The sequence below is a fragment of the Denticeps clupeoides genome, chromosome 10, assembly GCF_900700375.1.
Source record: "Denticeps clupeoides chromosome 10, fDenClu1.1, whole genome shotgun sequence".
NCBI classification, from domain to species: domain Eukaryota; kingdom Metazoa; phylum Chordata; class Actinopteri; order Clupeiformes; family Denticipitidae; genus Denticeps; species Denticeps clupeoides.
In genome coordinates, this window is record NC_041716.1 from 18,538,393 (window position 1) to 18,562,739 (window position 24,347).

A 24,347-nucleotide genomic window follows, 5' to 3' on the forward strand; every position below is an offset into this window, starting at 1 on the left:
ACCTACATAATGATATTGTTAATATTAAATTACATTGTGTACAATAAAATAGTCAATAATTTGTAATTATGGAGTGTATTGTTAAACCCTAAAATTTACTTTGATTTGCAGTGATCCTTTTTCATCTTTGATTGCCATTATTAATACATAAAATAATTTAATACAGATAAGAAAATAATAAGAACACATCTGTTGAATGGATAGAACCAAGTTATATGTGTTTGTGTTCTGGTCATATTAGCTGAAAAGACTAAAATTGGCCACCAGCACTGTGCTTTATTGATGTTGCATATGGAAAGGTCTTAATTTTTCAGGAATTAATACATATATTTGATTTTTAATTGGCTTGAAAAGTTATATTTTATATGTTTTTATTTACAGGATGATTAGATAAACAGACAAAATTACTTCAAATTAGCTCATGAACTGAGTGAAGTGGCAAACCTGTACAACCAACATCAACAAATCAAGCAGACAGATAATACACACTGAGCAAACTAATTTATTTACTGGTGTCCAGAATGTTATGAAACATGGTAAAAGGAAAAAAGATAAAATACTCATCATACAGATTTTATTTATGGCACAATTATGTGACAAAATAATTTTAGAAATCAGTACAACTCCATTATAACAAGTATGTGTGTTAGATCCTTGAGTATTCCTCTCAGATTGGGAAAACCAATTCTAAAATTAAAACAGAATTATGAATTGTTTGGATTATCAGTGAATAAATAAAGGGTTTAATCTGTGTCTGTCCATGATATCAAATATGTTATTTATCTATTCATGTTTTACATAAATTGGGAGTAGCTGCTTGTTGTCTGTCCTCATGCCACTAATTGGATTTGTCAGTGCATAGGGTGGCATATTAAGATGTCGACTGTTCATCAGCACATCTTGCATTAATTCCCCAATCCACTTGCATTACAAGCAACATGAGTTCCAAATTAAGGCTCTTAGACTGTGCACAACCAGCATCTGTCAGTCAGCTGCCCTGTAAGGTGGACTAAAAGTGCATTCTGTGCATTGATCACAGCTCAAATACAGATTTGATGCAACACTGTAATCCATGCAGACTGTAGAGAAGGGGGTGATGTGAGAGTAGTTGTGGAAATACAGGAAGGCCTCCTCAGTCCACCGGGATGTTCCGGAGAAGAAGCCCTTTCTTTACTCCTGCCTGGATCATCCGGGCTCCCAGGCTGTTGCCAGACACCCCGTCACTGTCAGAGGAAGAAGGTGTGTGGATGAAAATATGATTTATGGTATGAGACGAAGAAGATAAGCTTAAGAGCATCATGTGTAACCATGACAACAGCACTTGCATAGGACTGAATTTCCTCTTCTTGGTATCTGGTTGGTCTGGAGCAGGCCCTTTCTCCCTTCTCTCTGCAGCCCGGTCTCTGTACGTCGGCTGAATAATGACAATGAGTTGGTCATCTCTTTGATAAAATAACAAGATATAAGATTTTTATTATTATTATTATTATTATTATTATAAAATATACATTTTACCCACCCCCACCTCAGCCCCCTCCTGCTGTCCCTGGCGAGCTCTTCTCTGTTCCAGATTTTGCTGAAAAAAACAAAACAAAAAAAAAACCACTAAATATAATGTTGAGAAAGCGGTCAGCATTTTGGCACTCAACAGCACTAGGTGATGCCACCCACCTTGTGTAGTTCCGATAGCTGCTGGTGCCTGAGGAGGGCTTCTTTACTGGGAAACTGCCTCCTACACAACAGGCAGGCCATCTTCGACCAATCGGTCAGCCTCTCGTCCTTCTCAGGTCCCTCTTCCTCACTGTCTGTCTCTCCACTGTATGCCGCGACCAGCGGCCGAGGAGGACTCTGCATAAACAAGAGTGAGTGACAAATAGAGATTAACCAACTAACTGCAGCACCAACAGGTACAAGAGAGAAAAAAACCTCAAGAAAACTAAACAGCTGGTCCGAATCCAGCATTATCCAAAAACATGGTACAAATCATTTTTGTTCCCCCTCGGCAGTAGTGGCCTAGTGGGTAAGAAAATAGGCCCATTATTGGAAAATGCCACTGAGCAAAGCACCGTGCCCACACGTGCCACACAATGACAATCAAGGCTTTCAAGGACCTGTGGGAACCCTGTTAATAACTATAAGTTTATAAATCTTCTGTTCTTACCTCTTTCTCTTCTGGGTGCCTGATTGTGTCTATTAATATCTGAGGACGCTCGGATAAAGCCCCCTGCCAAAGATAAAAATCTGTTAAAAGAAAGCTTGGAAATACACAAATTCTTAAATACGGTGGTGTGAAAATGTGTTTGCCCCTTCCTGATGTTAGATGACATCACAGTAACTAATGAAATTTACAGAGCAGGGAACTATGATCACCTTCTTCTCCAGAATGGCATAGCCAGCATCTGCACTGGCAGATTCTCTGCGGTCATCACCTCTGCCCTGCCCAGGAGGCCGAGAGTTGGTGGGGGATGATGAGGAAGAGGATGCAAGTGAGCGGACGTTCTCCTTCTGCCGGTTCAGACTTTTGGCCCAACGCTCCATGTCTTTTGCAATCTGAGCATCATATTATAAAGCATAACTTAGCAAACCAAAGCATTAATACTAATAGTTTCATTTTAATAGAATATATCATAGAATACATCATCACAGCATATTAAAATAAAATGTTGTGAGTGTGCTGCAATCAGTGCTCAAATAGCACAAGGTGGCAAAATACAGGGCTCTAACTAGGTATCAAGTTGTGTACCAATGATGAAAAGGCCTAAGGTGCAGACAGAAGGACGTCACTGGGAACCTATGCAAAGTGGGACCTGTTAAAACAGATCACTTGGCCAGAAATCTGCACAGGGAGGAGAGTGTAAGTCGCTCTGGAAAAGGGTGTCTGATAAATGTTGTAAATGTACATGGGGGACACATTCTGAGAGGATGCAAGACTGCACTTAGTCAGAGAAGACAGAAATCGTATATCGACCAGGTCTTCCCTGGAACAGGAGGAAGTGAAACAGCCGACTCACTAAATTCATTCTGTTCATCGGGCAGGGATGGAGGCCACCCTCCTCCTAGGAGAACAAGGGGGCAAGAGGCATGGCAAACTAGGGTGGACTGGTTACCGACTGTCCAATGGGAGGACTAATGACTAATACTAATGATGGTACTATTTTTTTTTGGGGGGGGGGGGGGACAAACAAAAAAATGCTTGTTTTTTTTAAATCAATAAAGAATATTTTTTTCATATGTCAGAACAGCATATATACAGTATATACACACACTACACTAAGAAATTAATAAATAGATAAACTAACAAATATATGAAAAAAATTATTTAGCCATTAAAAAAAACATGTGCGCATTGTGCAATTAGATAATTATAAAACACGGGGAGAGAAACAAAGACACTAACTTCAACCATATTATGAGAGTGGCAATTAAAATATTCAAATTATTTTTGAACAAAAACTTTACTCCCCTCTCAAAACTTTGCATATATTTTGAAGTAATGTTTCAAATACTTTACTAAATTTGTAGTGCTGCTCGCTTTTATAGTGACAACTTTGAAGCACTTCTTGCAAACGCACTTGTCCACAGCTTTTATTTTTCCGCCTTCCTCTGCTTGATATCTGAAATTCTTCCAGACACTGATCTTTTCTAGCAAGCTTGGTGCTACAAGCTTGGTGCTGCAGAATTATTTAACGTGTGTCTCTGGTGTAAACATTGGGTTCCCAAGGTAGCCGGTGATTTCCGTGAACAGGAAGTCTCGATACCAGTGCTAACTGATATAGAAATAGATACTACATTTTAGATTAGTAAGAATCAACTGCTTTGACCACATTACCCTGCTGAAGCTGCACAAACCATTTTTACCCTTAAAAGCGCCTACAATGGGAACATGAATGTTGGAAACAGACCTTGGATCAACAGAGAAGGGCAATTGGTGTGACGTGCTGGTTAAACAGCCACGGCGTCCTGACATTCATGGACAAAAACACCAGGTGATATTCTAGACCTCAAATCAAACTGAGCCACACACTGCAGTCCACCAGCAGAGTTCATGCAGGGCTTCATCGGTGTATAGACTGTAATAGAATAGATTTCGTCCTGTACTATAGCAGCAGATGTGAGTCTAACACAACAGAATGTAATAAAACCTGCTGTGCTGTTTTGGTCTTGGGTTTGTCCTTCCTGTCCTTAGCAGAAGACTCAGAAGACGCCGGGTCAGCAGATTCTACAGCCTCTCCAGACACTTTCGAAGGAGCAGGAACATAAGTACGTTTCTCACCATCCCAGTACATGTACTGCTGTACCTGGGAGTTGTAGTAGTACTGTAATGAAGCACAAAAAAAAACTATGGATAACAGACCAAATCAATTGCTTTAAGAATTTATTTTGACATATTTTGATTTTAGTTAACATGGTCAAGCCAACTCTACCCAGAACAACTGTTATTGCTCTGCGTTGCAGAAGTTCAGCACCTGCTGACTTTACCTGGGACGCCGCATCATAGTAGAGGCCAGTTAGGGGGTCGTAATAGAATCCGGAGCTCTCGTCATACTGGTATGTGGACACATCAGGGACAGCTGAGGGTACAGTAACAAGCTCTGTATCAGCAGCACTTAAAATACCCAATACACACAGATGGACGATAATAGTGCACGTTCACAATCCTACATCAGCAAAAGTCCAACAACAAGTCTGTAACAATGTATGGGCAAGTAACATTAGGCGGTCATTTCCAAAACGTTTAACACTAATTGAACTACTCACTGCATGCAACATTACTTCAACTTAATCACCACATACAGTGCGTGAGATTTTCATCACATACAGTGCGTAGCATTCACCGCATTCTCTCAGTCTCTTAAAAAAACTCACGATATTGTTGGCACTCATATGGTGTTCCCGGGGTGGCAGGCTGGCTGGGGGCGGCAGGCTGTGGTTTCCCAACAATCTCCACACTCTGAGTGACAGGAGGCTGCAGAAGAGCAGAGGACTGTGTAGATGAGGAAGGTTATTTAGACGCTGTGCTGAATGGAAAGTACCAGAGGATTCAAAGAGTGGGTGGATAAGTACCGGAATAGGCTGTACGGCGGTTGCCAGGGTGATATGCTGTGGCTGTGTGGATGGAGGTGCAAGCGCTGTGCTGGGCACTGCAACTTCAGATGCAGTGGGGACCACTGTTGTGAGGAACACGTACAGTTGAGAGAGGTTCTGTAGGTCTGTCTATTTCCAAGCAAGCTGTCCCCTCACCTGCACCTTTTATTCTCCCCTCATAGGCACCCATGATGCCCGCTCCTGGGTTGGGGAGGTTGGTGCCAGAGACCCCGGTCATCCCTGTGTATCCGTGTCTCTCAGTCGCCACAGTGTCCGGCCTCTCCTGTCCAGAAGAGGGTGTCGCCCCCTGCTGGTATAGGCTGTAACCACCATTCTGGGCACCACCAGAAGCTACCTGGGCATTCTAAACAAATATGGAAATCACATGGTGAAACCCTGCTTTGCTTGTCAGCTTTTTATCATCATTTTTTTCCAAAAAAAAAAGGAAGGAAGTACCTGTGTTACTGCCCACTGGGCAGCTGCTATGGCTGTACTGGCCACGGTGGCAGCACTTACACGGCTGGTGTCAGTCAGAAACACATCACTGACAGACAAAAGACAGGTTATGATAAACACAGACCTGAATTCATATTTCAAAAGTCATATTTTAGCTATGTAAGCTTTCATTATAATACACTGGATCTACGTTCCTTGGGATCCTTTTCCTAAGCAAGCCAGAGGTGCGAGAGGCTTTTAATAATTCTTGCCACACATGTAGTATGTGTTAATACCGTTTAGAGCCCTTGGCAAACTCAACAGTGATGACTTTCCCATCGATGGCCAGTGGAGGCTGCAGGGCCTGAAGTATCTGAAGAAGCTGAGAAGCTTCCTGACAAAGACACACAACATGGAGACAAGAGTCAGCTTCAAATGAGGTAAAAAAAAAAAAAAGAAAGACTGAGACTGAAAATTCAGTCCAAGATCTACAGTGTAAAGGTATGCATCTCACCACTATTGTAGTGAGCTGAAGGAAGGCGAAGCCACGGTTAGCCTGGGTCTGCTTGTCCTTAATAAGACGAATGTTGGAAGGAGACAAAGTAGCAAATGGCGCCAAAGCAGCCAAAATGGCCTCCAGACTTGTATGGGAACCAACATTTCTAAGAATCAAGGCTGAGATGCAAACAAAAAGTGAACACAAGTTGTACAAGTGAAGTTCACAAATGCTGAACAAATGACCTGACACTTACTGTCATTGGCTACTTCATTTGACTGCGACGTTGAGCCTATGGCCATCAAAGAGGATGCTGGCTGGTAGAGAGTAGGCAGAGGTAATAAGCCTTGGGTGGGGTGGTCCTTTTGGTGAGCCAGGGGTATGTCTTTCTGCACCTGTGGTATTTTGAGCTCAGCTTCTGTCAGTGATACAGAAAATACAAAACGAATTGACACAAAAGCGTGAAAGTGATGTGATGTCATTGTGATAGACTGCAGCACAGCACACGGTGACACAACGAAATGGGTCCTCTGCTTTTAACCATCACCCTTGGTGAGCAGTGGGCAGCCATGACAGGCGCCCGGGGAGCAGTGTGTGGGGACGGTACTTTGCTCAGTGGCACCTTGGTGGATTGGGATTCGAACTGGCAAACTTCTGATTACGGGGCCGCTTCCTTAACCGCTAGGCCACCACTGATGAGATATACAGGATAGTGTACAGGCAGGTGTGAAATTCTGTAAAGTAAGAATGCTTACAAGCTACAAAACAATAATAGTTTTTAACATACAGTATTATGGTATTTTATAGTACATATTAAAAAATTGATTATTTTTTTAATATACAAAATCTAAGTCATCATTTGGTATCTCTGACCTTTGCCTCTTTTACCCAAACCAGCGTTATTTCTTACAGGTACACTTGCACAAAGGCAGGTCTATATTCAGTCAGTTATGCCAGACAGCTGTTATTGATCTTTAATTTTACATAGAATTTGAAACAGTCCTTTCCTGAAACAGTAAAGGCTGTTCTTAGAAGGAATGCATAGAAAAATTCCACAAATGTGTAGCACCTTAGTTTACACATTTGTGTTGAAATATCTCAGTCACATCTTTTACACATAAGTCATGAGTAGTTTTAAAATGTACACAGCTTTAAACACAATATGTGTAGATTGATGTGTTTTATACATACGGTGTCAGACGCTGGCATCATAGCGAAATATTAGGCAAGTTAAGAAATGGTGCAAAAGAAGTTTTAGTGTCAAGTTAAATTAACTTAAATTGTGATGTTTTATGTGGTTGTGAGCTATTTTTCATAGCACTTAGTTTGGGTATGTTACCAGTCTGTTAGAAACATGTATTAGGCATTTTTCTTGTCATTGACCACATATGACATAGGCCATAGGACATATTTGCTCCCAAATTCGACCATGTTTTGCAACAGTAATGTTCATCCATATAAAACACAGGGAGCCATTCACAGGTACATATGAATTAAACTGAGCTTAAAACAACTGGCACTAAGGAGGTTTTGTAATCAAGTTATTTGAACTATTTCAGCCGTTGTGTACATGCTACAACTGCAATACAATACAAGCTTATAAGACCTCACCTGACTTTAGAACACCACATTTGAAGCACTTCTCCCTCCTTTTAAAGTTCTGCACTCCACACTTCAGAGGAGGTAAGCAAATAAGTCAAATGTCACCCAGGCCTCAAAAACAAAAGCCAAAACAGATGCAAACATGAGGTGGGAAGCCTGTACCTTATTACAAAGCCAGTCTTCGTTGGCACGGGGTTTTGGGTCACTGTAATGCATAGAGACTCTCTGTCCCAAAATCGTTAGCGATCCCTGGAGGAGAGATAGAACAAGAGGAGGGGAAGAAAAACAAACAAAAAAAAAAAAGCAATAAGTGTCACCATTACTGTTTAAAAACCAACAAGAGAAAGACTGAAAGAGAGAGAGACCTCCTCTCACAGGAGAAGATCAGGAGGTGGTCGCACAAGAAGAAATGAGAACTGTGTTGAGGAATAACAAGAAGAAAGAGAGAAAACTGGCACCTTCAGCTTAAAGACAGCGGGACAGACGCATTGGTCTGAGATTTGGGAGAATGTGTTTGGAGCCTCATACCCCCCCCCTTCAGGGGAAACACAAGTACCCTCCCCACCCACCATCTCAAACTTCCTCCCCAACATTAAATAGCATCATAAAAATAATCCAAAAACATCCTTTAGTACATGTACACTCAACACAAGTTAAACGCTTTTATGATCAGACTAAAAAAAAAGTCTGTAAGTCCGTAAATATGTAACTGCAGTTGGTGGTTACATTCTGAGATTTTCCATCTCAGAGCTGTGGCAGGGAACCAGAGAAATCAGCCATAATATACAGCACATAACGAAAAGCCCAGCTAATGCCTTCTTTTGAGAAATCGAGTCAAACCTTTGGACACACCAACTCTATGGAGGTTATTTTGATGAATCTAATGGCCAACACTTTGTGTATGTAATCCACTGGGCTCTAATGTCAAACTGTTTTCATACCCAGTCACACTAAATCCGGCTGGGACACTTTTGCCCTAATTGCCTTGTGTGTGTATACATGTTCCTGTGTGTGTATACATGTTTCCCTGTTGTGTCTGGCCTTAATAATTTGGCGTATGGTCATTGAAGTTTTCTGATTTGGATTGATGCTTGTGTTTGTTTAATTTTGTGAGAGTTCATCTTTTATTCTGCCTATGAAAAAGGACACATGTATGTTTGGCTTTATGGCAACTGCTGTATGTATATCAAGATTTTGTGATGAAATTAATTGAAAGAAGATAATGTCATTTATCTGGGTCTTCAGTTTTCGTCTACAATGTAAAATAGTTTGAAAAGACATACCCAGACAGGAGTAGGTGTGTACAAGCCTTTGACTGGTAGTGGAATATATGATGCTGAGATCAGAAGCACAAACATCAAGCTTCTTAAAACGTCTTTTGAAACCGGTTAACTTAAATCCAAGTGCACTCATTCTGGACGTCAATACTCAATATCACTGCTGATTCTCAACTGAAAATTTTTACATTTCAGGGCATTCACTGAGTAAAAAAACAAACAATGCTCCTCTAAAAGCCACAGGAAAAGCTGCAGAACCACGTAATATCCAGGCGGTAACCAAGGTGCAGGGAGGGTTGGACCTCTACTTAACAACAGAGGGACCAAGGTGGAGAAACAAAAAGATCTGTTGACATTAGGAGAACATCAGTATCAAAATAAGTAGTAGTGATCAGAATTAAAAAAAAAAAACCCTATACAGCACTGAAGACAACGGTGAAACAGGCAGAGAATATTTTTATCCAAAAACAGATCTATATAATGAAACACACAAAACACAGACAGGCGTAGTGCAGGAATGTGTGTTCTCACACCAGGGCTGTGTGTGTCTGTGTCTACATTAGTTTTAGTTTAGCTGTGGGTGAGGTGTGTGTGTATGTGTGTGTGCAGTGTGAAGTGACCTGGTTGGTCTCCATCCACCGGCTGGCCTCCTGCAAGTGATTAAACTGGACGAAGGCGAATCCTCGGCTCTGACCTGCAGACACAGCCGCCGGCCACAGTGACAGAACAACAACAACAACAACGCAGCAAGAAGTTAGTGCCTTCATGGAGGGGGCAGGAAGAGAGAGAGAGAGCGAGAGAGAGAGAGAGAGAGAGGGAAAGAAAGTGGATTCTAGCCGCTCCAGAGTAATTATTTGTCCAGATTTCAACACAACAAATGTGTGCTCAGGCAATCAAACCTTTCTGGAGTTTTACACTAAACACACACACACACACAAACACACACACAGACTTCTCTCCAGTTCTGGAATTGCACAGACAAATATTCAAATGTGAGAAAAGGAGGCTTCAGACTGATTCATAATTGCATTAAGTGCATTAAACGTAACTAAGTTTATACTTCAGGTGTATAGGCTCCACGCATTACATTTGCGTTCCACACCACGTTGATGTAATAAAGCTGGAATAACGCCGTATCAGAAAAATCCAATCAATTAAAAATAAAAGCCAGCATTCACAGTGACTGAAATACTTACAGGGCTTCCTGTACGATGAGATCTTCGTTTTGTGTGTCTCAGAGGAATGTAAAGGGTAAAAGTGGGAAGGGACACGGGGGAAGAAGGACAGTGGGACCACGAGTGTGTGCTCTATAAAGTGAATGTGTATGCCAGTCCCACTTAGACCTGCAACACATGCAAAAGCTCCACATGACCTGCACGCAGCCGTATGTAACGGAGGAGCCTTGACCAGAGTGCCGAGATGATCAACGGGTTTTGGGACCTAATGTTGTCAAGACAACGCATCTCTGGGTCTCTTGGCAACAAGCGAGCTGGTACGAACAACGATGGCAACGGGGATGAAAGTGTGCTTCTTGGAACAAAGGAGGGGGTGGGTGGGGTTGGGGAAGGTGGAGAGAGAGAATGAGAGAGAGCAGCAGGAAGGGGCAGGGTAGGGGGTTCAAAAAGCCGTGAACTCACCTGAAGACTTATTCCTCATAAGCCGAACTTCCCTAGGCTGAATCCCTTGCTCTTGTAGCTGGGTGCGAATCTGACCATACGAACAGAAATAAATAAATACACCACACATAGGTTCTATTATGGCGAGAACTTGTTCCTGTCTGTTCCACTGACCTCATTGACCGTGGCACTGGGCGGCAGCATCCGCAGCATGATAATGCTGCTTGGCCTGTGGGTCTGGTCGAGATCCGCTCTGTAGTCATGGTCACGGCCGTCAGAATTCTCAGAGGCCGCCTCGGAGCCGTGACTGAACCTGCCGTCTCTGCTGCTGTCCCGGCCTTCAGGCTGGGCTGCTTTTGGGAAACTCTAAAATCATAAATACAATAAAAATATCATAACATTTTAAAAACACACCTTATTCAAATGGACATTGATGTACACATTTTCACACAGGGAGCCATGATGTATTGTAGCAGACGGACTGGTAAGAACAAAAACCCACCTACACCATTACCAGGATATTATAATTACTCAACGGGTGGAGGGAAATAATCATGTGAATATTTATTCATGGCTTAACAATTTAAAACATGCTGCTATATCGGTCTTATTGGTCCCCTAATACTATATCTGATATTGTCCCACAATGAGACTTCCCCAGAACCCGCCGTTTCGGTGTCTGTAGCTTTAAATGCTAATGAGGAGGAGAGAGGTGGGATGAGGATGAGAGCGACCTATAGAAGTTAAAAGGGCATTCGTGGAAATTATGTAAAAAGTCGTGTTGGTGATGAGTCTTGTGGGAGGGAACTGAAAAAAAAAATTGTGCTCATTTTTACATTAAAAGCAACTGCACTGCTTTGCACGCTTGGGAGCCAGATCTGATGGTCTGAGCTGCCGCTCTCTGAACGGCGAAGCAGAAATACCAAAGCACGCTTTACACCTATCGCCATTTCTAGCCACTTCAGGACCATAGACAGGCTAGGGGAACTCGTATTAATGTTAAATAATCTCACAAAGGGACATTTTCATGATATTGGACTTTAATAAGGCATAATAATATATAAATATATGGCAAAAATGGCAGTATGGAAATATTTTTGGCATAATCAGTTTTACTCTTGTCTACTTATTAACAGAATTAGCTGCATTGTAACAAACATCATGAGGACACTGGATTTCATGATGAGCTGAACGACTGGCAGCTAAAGAAAGTAAGGAAGATTTACAAAGGTACGTCATTCACCATTATGCATTAATAACCCAGACAACAGCATGATGGCCAACACTGACCTTACACCCTCAAACATGAAACGGAGACGGTCACCTTTTTCTGCCCAAACTCTCTGCTGAATTTCTCCGCCTCTGTGTAACGTCCAGCTCTGCAGTCCTCCTGGCCAGTCAAGCCTCCTCCCCCTGCCCTGCCCCAGCCCGCGTTCTCATTTCCCTCTCTGACATGGTGGATCTGGCTATCTGGAAAAGACTTTTGTCCTCTAAAGGACGTATGCTGTCTTTCAAATGCCTCAGCCTCGGTTTCCAGCCCAAACTTCCTGTCCTCCAACTGGAACCTGGAGTGGATTTGTTGAGATTGAGGCTGGGAATGTGGTGGCCGTGAGAAAGTTTTCCCCTGTTGGCTGGAGTTCGAGCCGCAGGCCCCAGTTTGCCTAAACTCCGTTAGGCTCTCATTAAAATGCGCTGATGAGAAATCGTCTCCTCTTCTCATATTGTAGTTGCACTGGCCATCCTCCATGACGTCTTTGTGAATGGTCTCATGGTCAGAATCGTCCTGTCCATATGCCCGATAGTCCATGTCCCTGTAGTCATGATCTTCAATGTTGTTGCCATAACGGCCCATACGGTCCCCACGCCCACTCCTGGTGTAAGTGAAAAGAAAAAAAAAAAAAAAAAAAGTTATGTTAATCAGTCATTGTGATACACAGCAAAATGTGTCTTCTGCATTTAACAATCAGCCTCAATGAGCAGTGTGTCACTATTTTCCCTCCAGGAAGATGAAATTTGGCGATGTTTTTAAGAAGCAAAGTTTAAATTGGGTGGACCCCTGACTGTCAATACATGAAACTCACACACAGAACAGCCCATCTCATCCGATTCACTTCACTCATATTATGTTCCCGCTACCAAATTTTCAGATCCATTTATATGGGCTTTACTTCTGCTGGCCAATGTGACACATTTCACCATTAAAAGCCTCACTGAACAATTATTTCCTTGGGTGCATCTTATTCAAGAACACATAATAACACTGAAATCACCTCTTTGTTTTAAGCAATGCCACAATTTCCACGTGCATATACACAACGCAGTGATCATCCTGTCGTTGTTTTTTATATATATATTTATATATATATATATATATATATATATTTTTTTTTTTTTTCCCCACTCCTGTGTATGAGCACAACCACTTCACTATCTGCAGACTGCAGAGAAGCCAGCTGCCACGTCCGGATCTCATTATTTCCATTTTAAAAAAATGCAACAAATCAACCATCGTGGCAACACACCACACACCGATAAGGCAACTGCGAAATCGCAGACAATTGTAACATTTTAAAGGAATGCAAACTCTCAGCTTGAACAGACGACCTCCTGAAATAAATGAACAGTTCGGTGAGAACATTTAGAACTTCCCCCGAGCAGCGTCGTGAGCCGCTAGTTTCTGGGTTCCTGCTAACGTCCAGCCCACCAACTCTGCTCCAGCTAACTCGCTACCGGCTACGTTCCTGCGCACAGCGCGGCTCTCTCGCCGCCCGCCTGCCGCTCGCAGGCTTGGACGAGAACCCGCGTACGTGTCCGCGGCGTCGGAGACGATGGGGACCCGCAGCACTTACATGTCGCCCGGTTGCCGAGACCGCCGCCGACTCCGCACGTCAGAGGGCCGAGAATCAAGGTTGAACGCAGCGTAATGTTGGTTCCACGTCGTACAGGCTCCGCCCTCCAACGGCCTCCCTATTGGATGTCCGCGTTACCGCGTCAGAGACTGAATCCCCGCCCACATCGCCGCTCTGCCGCGCTTCATTTGTAACAGAAGCAAGAAGTAGAAGTAGAAGTAGAAGTAGAAGTGGAAGTGGAAGTAGAAGTAGAAGTGGAAGTAGTCAACTGACGACCACGCCTTGGTCCCAGCCACGTGGCTAGGCACTACACTGCCTTCCCTGGAGAGGAGAAGTGTAAGCGTTGGCTGTTGCCCTTTGCCTCGAGCAGGCAGGGATGGTCCGCGCCACCAACCTCGACCAACCGCCTTAGTGGGGCCGAGAAGTGGGGGTTCAATGTCTGTGGGAGCTCTTTGTTGAAGAGGTGTTGATGAGAGCGCTGAAATGGGAATGGCGTCCCCCAAGTCTGCAAGGTAGCTGCTGGCAGGCTGGAGCAGACACTGGTTACCAGGGCAACGGCGGAGGAATCCTCTGATTCCACGGTGACTGTCCCTTGTCAGTGGCACTCATCAACCACGCAGGCGGAGGTCCAACAACTTTATCTCGGCGTTGTTCATGGAGGCCTCCAGAGGGTGGCGATAAATTGCAGCAGGTACTAGAAAAGAGACCACGCCCACCGTCGCACAGGACCAGTCCCCTCTCTTACACACACTGTGTGCGTAGTTATGAGCATGGTGGGAGTGGGTGGAGCCACTCACACTGTCAGAAAGCAGAAATGGGAGCACCATTCTCAGTTTTTTGACCGTAATGGGATGACATGATTAAAGCTAAGATAGTATTCTGAAACACCGACTGCTACGCGACAATGAGCTTCCCCTGCACACTTCCCTTTCACTTTCAGAAAAGCCAATTCTAGGTGGAGAAGGTGGTTTGGTGGTTTGGCTTTTAACACCACTGTCCCAAACCTCCTTAACACACGTCACCTGCTGCTTGCCAGGTCACCAGCTTCCTGACGGACAGACGGCATCACCCTCCTAAACAACTGAACTGTTACACCCGTATTACCTCAGCAATCTGAAATCTTTGTATTTTTGTGTATGTAGGATTTGAATATATTCTATATTGTCATTGTTTTTATACAGTTATGCTTTTATACAGTTATATTCCTGTGTTCACCAATAAATGTGATTTTGACATTGTAGGTTAAACAATGAAAGAGACTGACTTAAATAAAAGCAACAACATCATAATTAGCCATTGCAGATCTGGCGCTGTTATCAGACGGGAGAGGAAATACAACATTGCGCAAAGGCCTAATCCCATCTGGGACATCTCCCATCTGGGACATCAGCCACATGTCCCAGATGGGAGACTGAAGATGGACGCTGACATTTGCGTTCTCCTGGAGGCCGCTGGTGCTTGGTGCTGAATAATCTGTTTTAATAAATTTCTAATTGATCAAGTTTACATTTGTCTCTGTTTTGATGAAGGAGCACATTAAAATATATTTAATACTTTAGAGTAGTGATTTTCAAGCCGGACCACTTCTTTTCTACCTAAATTCATTTCAACTAAGCTAAACACATTACTAGTATACATTATATACTAAATACATTACTAGGAAAGTGTAAACTGCATCATGGTAACGCAGCTGGAGTTACACCAATGCTGTTCACAGCCACGGTGATCTGAAATGTCCCTGTCACTACTGATTGTAAGTCCCTCTGGATGAGGGCGTCTGATAAATGCTGTAAATGTAAATGTTGTAATTTGATGGTAGTAGCCTAGTGGGTAACACACTTGCCTATGATCCAGAAAACCCAGGTTCAAATCCCGCTTACTACCATTGTGTCCCTGAGCAAGACACTTAACCCTAAGGTGTTCCCTAAGGTGCTGTCCCTGTCACTACTGATTGTAAATCACTCTGGATAAGGGCGTCTGATAAATGGCGTAAATGTAATGATTTCAAATTTCACTTTTCAGAATTTACTCTTCTTTCCTCTTCCGTTCCTTCATATCGCGAAGCTTCATGAATCACATGTGAAAGTTGGCCTACCGTGATTTTTACACCTAATTATACTCTCGTATTAATAAATGAGCATTATTGTGCATTAATTGCTCTGAAGTGCAGCAGTCTTCTATATGCAACACTTACCAGGTTTTATTTAGACATATTTTATATATGCTAATTATATATGTTAGCATTGATATATTAAATCAAACAGCCACACAATAAGGGCAATTTCTTCCTCTACAGAAAATGTATAGTGGTGTCCCAACACAGAAAGGACTTGTTTTACACTGGAAACACACTAATACAAAGGGCTCTACTTTGAACCAGGGGAAGTGGAAATGGGAAAAGGGGACATTCCACACGCCTCCACCTGAAGACAAACACAAGACTGTTACAAATATGGTACACCACATACAAGACGGGGAGTCATAACCAACTCCCCCCAAGATCAAGACCAAACACGAGTGGCGGAGCACAACCACTCCCTTCACTCCCAGCACTGATGCAGGCAAACTTAAATAGGGAGGAAGTCAGGGGCGGGGAATCAAGGGGATGTGGCCTGCAATCCGAGCTACGGGAACCGTCATCTGGTGTGACCGGTCTTCACAGGATCCACCATAACAAGTGGTCTTTTTAGCTTATGGCTTAATTTAACACTATATTTTCATGCACTAAGAGGGTCTATATGACAGACTGGGATTCTGTACGCTTTCTGTGACCTTTGGTTTTCGCACTGCAGTCAGATGCATCTGCCATTTGTAATTCCGTGTATGACGAGTTTGTGCCCTTTATAGATCACTTATCTCCAGATATGAGAGAAAAGGTTTTGTGTGTCAATTAGGGTTTTGAGGTGGTTATATTTCTAAAAAATTAATAAAGAATGGTCTTGGCTCTGTTGGGTTTTTCAAGTCTATGTGTGTGTGTTTGTTCTAAATCACATGTCTTTATTATAGTATTATGGTATTATTTAAATGTTTAATTGTTTATTCTTTTATTTATTCATTTGTTTTTATTGCTTAAGTTGTTTTTGTATTTTGAAGTGAAATTCAAGTCACAATACCTTAAAGTGATTGTACATCTATCCTGTAAATACCGAATAAACATGTCCAAAAAATAAAAAAAGTAACAAGTTGAGTGTTGCCAAAGGTTGCAAAGTAAGAGCAGTTACTCAAGTAAATATAATGGAGTGACACAAGTGACACGTAAATGACAAGTAAATGTAATTCTTTACTACCCACATCTAGAACCAAAAGACCACAAAGTGACAGGTTCAAACCCCACTTACTACCATTGTGTTTGTGAGCGTCCCCAGGGGGACTGTCCCTGTAATTACTGGTTTTAAGATGCTCTGGATAAGGGCACCTATTGAATGCTGAAAATGTAAATGTTGTGTCTTGTGTCTCTCTGTCCTTGTGTGTTGTGGCGGTCATTACATAAGCAGTTTCCTCTGGGAATAATTCAAATATCTAGATGTTCTGGTGAAGGCACAACTGTACTGTCTTCTGGATATGGTAATCCTAGAGATCTGCTAGGCAGTATCTACACAGGTTAAAGCATAAATGGAAGATGATGTCTTTGTGGGTTTTTTGCGCTGAGCTGATCAACCACTACACCTCAGTGTATTCCATTTCTGCCAAAATGTTAAAAACGGCATTGTAAAGTTTTAGAAATGGAATCTATGTACTACAAACTTGAATAACCAGCCTTTTAATTACACAGACTAAAAACAGGGTTTGATAAAGACTTGAGCATTTTTCTGTGTATATAATCAAGAAAAAGGTGCATTGCCAACATCACTCGCTCACACCCTCGGTCCGAGATGGTGTGGTCTAACTATAGAGGGAGGAAAGATTAGTGCCTATTAAGTTCTCGCGTTTGTCTGAACACCCGCAGAGCAAGGGCAGCTGAGTGAGGAGCCGGTGAATTGGATGAGATGTCCGCTTCTCAATGCTGTGAGAAGATTCTTCAGGGCATTTCATGGGGTTTGACTGGAAAACTAATATTGGAAAGCGGAAGGTGAGAATTGTGAAATTTTACAATTCAGAATAATCAAATGGAAGTTATTTTATGCCACTTATGTCTCCTTTGTATTTGTTAACCCCCTGGATATCCCTGTATAAGTTATATCCCTGTATAATGTTTTTCTCACAGGTAACTCTCCAGAACAGGAGGTCATACGGAAAGAGGAATGCCCGCCCAGTAGAACCCGAATGAGAAAACACAACACTTTCGCTGTCTGAGCTTGTTGAATCGGAGGGACCCATGTCAGGAGCTGCTTCTACCACGGCAGAGAACTCATGTGAGGCGTTGCGTCGCTCACTGATGGCTCACAATGGACTCCAGTCAGAAAATGTGGATATTTCCCAGTCTGTTCTGTACACCTCACTCATGGGACTGCTGCTGGTCGCCGACAAAGAGGTGGGTGTAGTGGTCTTGGTTTCTTGTCCCGCCACTTCTACCTTCTAATTTTTTAAATATCAACAATGGCTTAAAAAAGGGGACATTACCTTAATGTAAAAAAAAATGTTTAAAAGAAAAAACAAAGTGACATGCACACGTGTATGTCCACCTGAAGGATAAAGGTTTCTTGCCTTGACCTCTGTAGTGAGTGCCGTCCCTCTCATCATAATGGGATTACAGGGCTATAAATGGACATACAACTTTGTTGGCTGGGGGACAAGATGGCATGTAGACAGATTAGCATGCAGATTAGCCAGTTTTATTCTGGGTTCTTCATTCGCCTATTTCTTATCCTTGGCTTTGCAGAGAGAACTCTCACTGGGCAGCGGACAAGTTGGACTGAAAAATATAGGAAACACGGTATGTTTGGACAAATCAATAGCAGTCCTTCTCTGACCCCTATTGCACCTATTGTCGACTGCAGGGCCCGTCAAAGGCCATTGAGACGAAGTGCTTGTGATTTTTTTCGTGTTGTTGGCACGCCACCTTGTTCCGTGTGTAGTAGCTAATGCAAGCCCTCTCTCCTGACGCTTCTCAGTGTTTCCTCAATGCTGTGGTCCAGTGTCTCTCACACACACGTGGCCTCAGGGACTACTGCCTGACCAAAGCGTACCTGCAAGACAGATGCTCCAAACAGGAGCCTGAGCTCATGAACGGTATCATTTCAGTTCTTACCGCATTTCACAGGCTGTTTCAGGACCGGACTCTAGATTCTGGGTTCACACATCGCTCGTAATTTCCCCTTGCCTAGCTTTCACCCAAGTGCTGATGGGACTGTGGGATGTGAAGAGTAGAGATGCAGTGGTCAGTCCATCCAGGTTCTACAGGATATTCAAAGAAGCTGTGCCTTATTTCAGTGGCTATAGGTATGTTTCGCAATCCATACTCTCAATCTATCCATCCATCCATTCATCCATTCATCCATTCTCTTTACTCTTTCAGTCAGCAGGATGCTCAGGAGTTCCTGCGATTTCTTCTGGACAGGCTGCACACAGAGATCAATCGGCGACCGTTTCAGCGCCTCGCGGCAATGGCCACACAAGAAACCAAATACAGCCGATTCAGGTTTGAAATCAATATCAGGGATCAGAACTTCATTTTTCTTTATCATTTAGCCTTTACTGACAGTGTCCAACTCCCCTGTCCACCAGACTCGATGAAGAAGCTGGTGCCATGTGGAAGAAGTATCTTGAGAGGGACGATAGCAGGATTGTTGGTAAGAATTGACAGAGATGCTGCAATATTCAAGCAAAGTTGGGATTTTCAGGAAGGGAACAACAAACACAAGCACAGTTTTGACTTATTTTTGCAAAAGTCAAATGAACTTTTATTCTCAATTCCTAAAATACTTTCTAGTAACTGTCTAAATAGTACATTTTATAATGCCACAGCACTGTTTGTCACATGTAGGAAGACTACACAGATCTGCCATAACATTATGATCATCCATGCATTGAGTAGTTCATTTTGAGGTGCTGCCTCCATTCATCGATTTTGTTTGTCCAGTACATCCCTGAGAAATAAAGAACGCAGAGGCCAAGTGTACACTTCAAACTAGCTGTTGTGTTCTTCAAGGCCATCTTTACCCACTTTTGAAGTGCGGCATGACACAATATTCTGCTGAACGAGCCATTAGGGAATATCATTTACATGAATGTTTATGTAGGTGGCACCTTGCCTTCTTCCCACACTGCATCCTGGTCATGTAAAAGAAAACATGATTTATCAGACCAAGGCCTTGTTCTGACCATTCTGCTGCAAACACTGTTCTATCACCTTTTTATCAGAACAAGCATTCAAGAGTTCTAGTTAGTCTTTTATTGGATCAGGCAAGACAGGCCAGCCTACGCTTCCATATTCACCAGTGAGCCGTTGACCCCAGTCACCGGTTCACCTTTGTATCTGCAGACCAGGGACCGCGATCACAGTCTGGCACTTGTCACTTAAATCCTTATATTTGCCCATTTATTCAGCTCCACCACACTTGTAAAAAGACTTAATGTTCAGTTGCTGCCTAATATATCCCACAAAAAATGTGATCTGACAAAATGATCTGTGTAAATGTAAATGGCTAAATATTATTGACAGCCTACTTACTAGTCTGGACGTTGGAAATACTGACAATAATATTAATATTGTTTATCGCAGCAGCGCAGTGTTTAATGCAGCCTTGTCCATCTCACCCTTGACCAGATCTCTTCTCCGGCCAGCTGCGCAGCTCCCTGCACTGCTCGGTCTGCTCCCACTACTCCAACACATTTGATGTTTTCTATGACCTGTCGCTTCCCATTCCAAAGGTACAATACCTCTACAATTAACATGCAAATGCTTATACACTCTATGTGTATCTGTATCAATCTGATGTGTGTGTGTGTGTGTGTGTGTGTGTGTGTGTGTGTTGTTTTAGAGGAGTACTTCCAGAGATTCTGTTTCTCTGAAGGAATGCCTCGACCTCTTCTCACAGGAAGAAAAACTAGATGAGGAGAATGCACCGGTACGTCCAAACTAATCCAACCATGTGTTACTTGCATTTTCCAGGATGTCACTATAGATTCACAGTGCACCACAACTTAATACACCTAGCCGAACAAGCCTCATTCGGGTGTATCAAGGATGTATGGTTGTAGGGGTGGTAGTAGCCTAGGGGTAACACACTCGCCTATGAACCAGAAGACCCAGGTTCAAGTCCCGCTTACTACCATTGTGTCCCTGAGAAAGACACTTAACCCTACGTTGCTCCAGGGGGACTGTCCCTGTAACTTATGATTGTAAGTCGCTCTGGATAAGGGCATCTGATAAATGCTGTAAATGTAAATGTATCAAACCCTTGTGTGATGTCAAACAACAACTCTGACTATGGTGTATTTTTTTTTTGTGTATTTCAGATGTGTGAGAGATGCTGTCGTCGCACAGAGAGCACCAAGCGGCTGACTATTCAGAGGTTCCCCAAAGTGCTTGTCATCCGTATCCACTTTGGTTTTCAATCATGGCTTACAGTTTACTCACAAATTATTACATTTGCAGTTCTTCACCTAAAAGACACTTATCCAGATCAACTTACCGAACAGACACAAATTACTGAAAAAATGAATGATTCAATTCAATTTACAGGACACTGCATACTGGAAATATGCATTTGTAATGTAATATACATTTACGGATTAGAAATGTAATAGACAGTGACTCTAGACTGCCAGAAATGTTCTATACAATACAGTGATTTGTCCATTCTCTGCAGTAGCATCATTCAAATGCAATTTTTTTAAGTGGGGTAAAGTGGTGTGTTGTATGGCACTCGTGTCTAGGCTTAGTAGGGTCTAGACAAGGGGTCGGCAACCAGTTCATCCTTACACTGCAGCTTTATTTTTATCCATAGTTTTTTTTAAATTGTAGTTCAAAATCATGTGACATTAAAATGCAATGTGTTTAATCAGTTATTTGAACTATATAGTGTTTAATGGTTTGCATTTGTTGACATTAATTTGAGTGTATGGTAGTGGTGGCCTAGTTGGGGCAGTGGTGGTTAAAAGCAGAGGACACATTTCATTGTGTGCAGCCTGTGCTGTGCTGCAGTGTTTCACAATGATCACTTCACTCTCACTTGATAAGTTGTGTAGATTTAGCTTTTCTCCGAACATGTCTAGCCGGGTGTTTAGACTTGTCTGGGTGATTAAACATGTGATCAAACCCCTGCCCACAACTATTTTCTTTGCGTAAAAAAAAATTCACAAGCATTACATTTACAGCATTTATCAGACGCCCTTATCCAGAGCGACTTACAATCAGTAGTTACAGGGACAGTCACCCTGGAGCAACTTAGGGTTAACTGTCTTGCTCAGGGACACAATGGTAGTAAGTGGGATTTGAACCTGGGTCTCCTGGTTCACAGGCGAGTATCTTACCCACTAGGCTACTACCACCCTGCAACACACTAGCCTAGTTTTTTTCTACATAGCATTTAAGTAAAAGCAACATATGCAATGTTTAATTAATTTTACAAATAAAATTTGCGGCTCCTGGTGCTTTCACTTTTGTGGAAAAGGTGTCCAATTGGCCCTGTGAGTGTTAAAGGTTGCCGACCCCTGGTCTAGGCCCACTGTATTAGCAGTCACAAATGAAAAACCACATCCGTGCTCCACAAAGGTAACACCAATATGGCTATTCACCCACTGATCACTCAAGTAGGTTGGAGTGATCACATTCCTGCAGAGGATACTACAAGAAACACGGTTGTGCATCAGTGAGGAAGCGTTGATGATGTTTGAAATGGGAATTAACTTGACTTCATTCATCAGACCTGAACCGGTTTGCCATGACAAGATTCTCCATCTGTAAAAGCACTGTATTTGTTTCCTTCCCCCTGACCAAACTGGACCTTGGGCCATATGGGCTAGTAGATTGTGGTAAGAAACTGGCTTCTGTGCCATTTAGCATGGTTCACATTTAGAGCTTGGAAGAGATTACACAACTTTATAGTCAATTATTTGTTTTACTAAATTGGTAACACATATTTAACTGCTGCATTGGATAAAAACTGTATCTCTATGTGTCCAGTGCTGTCAAAGAATACTTGTCCCCTTCCTGGTTTCTTTCTCTCTTGAGTTCAAGTTCACCAACCTCACTCAAGTTTGGGTGTGAATCTCGTTACATGTAGCATTAAAGTAACACCGCATTTCAGAAAAAGATCATACCAGCACTCAAACGTGGTGGTGGGAGTGTGATGGTTTTTTGCTGCCTCAGGACCTCGATGACTTGCTGTGATTTGAGGGGACTGTGTATTCTGTTTTCTACAAAAAATGATGATTCTGGAGCTAAACAATGATACAAAACACACCAGCAATGGCTTAAATATTTTGGACCAGTTATTAGGTTTAGGGGGTAATTACTTTTTCACATCTGGCCATGTAGGATTGGAAAGTATTTTTCTCTGTCACTTAAAACTGCATTTTGTGTTTACTTGGGTATCTTTGTCTAACATTTAAACTTGTGTGAAATCAGGAAGGGGAGGCAAATACTTTTTCACAGCACTAAATATTACAGGCACATTTTTACATCTGTGACGTAAAAAAGGGCACCAATACGTATGTCTCACAGGTCCAGTACTGTATAACCTGTATGCGGTGTGCAACCATTCTGGCACAGTAAATATGGGTCACTACACAGCTTGCTGTCTAGAGGACGAGGGATGGTGCTGTTACAATGATTCCAGGTAAGGGATTAATAAAATAATGAAAGTGACCATTTGACAATCATTGACTGAGATAAAGATGACTTTAAAACCAAGATTGATTGAGTGATGTCACTTTCCCTTGCAGTGTAACCCCAATACCAGAGAACAAACTCCAGAATAACCAAGCCTACGTCCTATTCTATCAACTGGACAGCAGTGCCATGAGAAAATGAAGCAGCTCAATAATGTTTCAAATAATGTGTAGTTTTAAATTAAGGTTGCATCTGCAACCTTGTATTAACCGTGTCCTACTGCAAGGCAAGATTTCTGTAAATATGTCTTCTTTTCAGTCATGAATTCTGTTTATTTGAAGAGAACACATCTATTAATATTTCCCATATGGGAATATTGTATATGTATGTGTGTGTGTATATATACATATATTAGATTATTCATGTCTTTTTGTGGTTGTATTGTTTATTGTTATTCTGACTATGGTTTCTGAGTCTGCTGTGATAAGATAAGATGTAAAATTATGAAAGCTGTTTGTACAGCTAGTTTTTAACATGTTTCTCTCACATATGATTAAATGTACTGTTTCACCTGTATTCCCAGCACTTTTCATTCACATGCACATTGGCATAAATCCAGCTGGTTTTAGGCAAGTGTGGAAGAGTATCCCGGGTGTAGAACAGTGTTGCCAGCGGGTGTAGAACAGTGTACCTGGCGGGTGTAGAACAGTGTACCCGGCGGGTGTAGAACAGTGTACCCGGCGGGTGTAGAAGAGTGTTGCCAGCGGGTGTAGAAGAGTATACCCGGCGGGTGTAGAACAGTGTACCCGGCGGGTGTAGAACAGTGTAGCCGGCGGGTGTAGAAGAGTGTACCCGGCGGGTGTAGAACAGTGTACCCGGCGGGTGTAGAACAGTGTAGCCGGCGGGTGTAGAAGAGTGTACCCGGCGGGTGTAGAAGAGTATACCCGGCGGGTGTAGAAGAGTATACCCGGCGGGTGTAGAACAGTGAACAGTGTAGCCGGCAGGTGTAGAACAGTGTAGCCGGCGGGTGTAGAAGAGTGTACCCGGCGGGTGTAGAACAGTGTACCCGGCGGGTGTAGAAGAGTGTACCCGGCGGGTGTAGAACAGTGTACCCGGCGGGTGTAGAACAGTGTAGCCGGCGGGTGTAGAAGAGTGTACCCGGCGGGTGTAGAACAGTGTACCCGGCGGGTGTAGAACAGTGTACCTGGCGGGTGTAGAACAGTGTACCCGGCGGGTGTAGAACAGTGTACCCGGCGGGTGTAGAAGAGTGTT

The 24,347-nt window shown here is 42.7% G+C and overlaps 2 protein-coding genes across 8 annotated transcripts; one reads left to right on the forward strand and one right to left on the reverse strand.

Moving 5' to 3' along the window:
• Positions 1-484: 484 nt before the first annotated feature.
• rbm10 (RNA binding motif protein 10) lies at positions 485-13,465 on the reverse strand. Of its 7 annotated transcripts, none has more exons than XM_028994186.1 (22): positions 13,361-13,465; positions 11,836-12,382; positions 10,686-10,877; positions 10,533-10,602; positions 9,516-9,589; positions 7,781-7,867; positions 7,628-7,688; positions 6,273-6,434; positions 6,035-6,195; positions 5,817-5,914; positions 5,542-5,629; positions 5,248-5,449; positions 5,065-5,168; positions 4,867-4,966; positions 4,480-4,571; positions 4,143-4,316; positions 2,371-2,550; positions 2,162-2,224; positions 1,672-1,848; positions 1,520-1,576; positions 1,326-1,414; positions 485-1,223 (listed from the first exon to the last, which is right to left on the reverse strand). In XM_028994186.1, coding segments are annotated over exons 1-22 (2,871 nt in total). In that variant the 5' UTR covers positions 13,363-13,465; the 3' UTR covers positions 485-1,132. The 7 variants fall into 7 exon arrangements, with proteins under 7 accessions (XP_028850019.1, XP_028850016.1, XP_028850018.1 ...); XM_028994183.1 differs by having other exon boundaries at positions 4,867-4,984; XM_028994185.1 differs by having other exon boundaries at positions 5,242-5,449.
• A 3,806-nt stretch (positions 13,466-17,271) lies between these two features.
• Positions 17,272-23,651, forward strand: usp21 (ubiquitin specific peptidase 21). Its single transcript, XM_028994245.1, has 13 exons — positions 17,272-17,429; positions 17,565-17,831; positions 18,180-18,233; positions 18,412-18,529; positions 18,625-18,739; positions 18,816-18,938; positions 19,025-19,089; positions 20,067-20,170; positions 20,281-20,367; positions 20,759-20,837; positions 22,169-22,276; positions 22,968-23,082; positions 23,189-23,651. Exons 2-13 carry the CDS (start codon positions 17,676-17,678, stop codon positions 23,274-23,276), a joined length of 1,212 nt encoding a protein of 403 aa, XP_028850078.1. The 5' UTR covers positions 17,272-17,429; positions 17,565-17,675; the 3' UTR covers positions 23,277-23,651.
• Positions 23,652-24,347: the final 696 nt, after the last annotated feature.

What these genes read in the sequence shown, in the direction of transcription:
- usp21 (XM_028994245.1), top strand. Translation starts at nt 17,676, where the DNA reads ATGTCAGGAGCTGCTTCTACCACGGCAGAGAACTCATGTGAGGCGTTG. An exon ending in GGACGATAGCAGGATTGTTG is followed by an intron (nt 19,090 to 20,066) that starts GTAAGAATTGAC and finishes ACCCTTGACCAG; the next exon opens with ATCTCTTCTCCGGCCAGCTG. An exon ending in TAGATGAGGAGAATGCACCG is followed by an intron (nt 20,368 to 20,758) that starts GTACGTCCAAAC and finishes TGTGTATTTCAG; the next exon opens with ATGTGTGAGAGATGCTGTCG.
- rbm10 (XM_028994182.1), bottom strand. An exon ending in ATGTGGTGTTCTAAAGTCAG is followed by an intron (nt 6,435 to 7,627) that starts GTGAGGTCTTAT and finishes TATCACTGACAG; the next exon opens with AAGCTGAGCTCAAAATACCA. An exon ending in ACTATGATGCGGCGTCCCAG is followed by an intron (nt 4,317 to 4,479) that starts GTAAAGTCAGCA and finishes GCTTCATTACAG; the next exon opens with TACTACTACAACTCCCAGGT.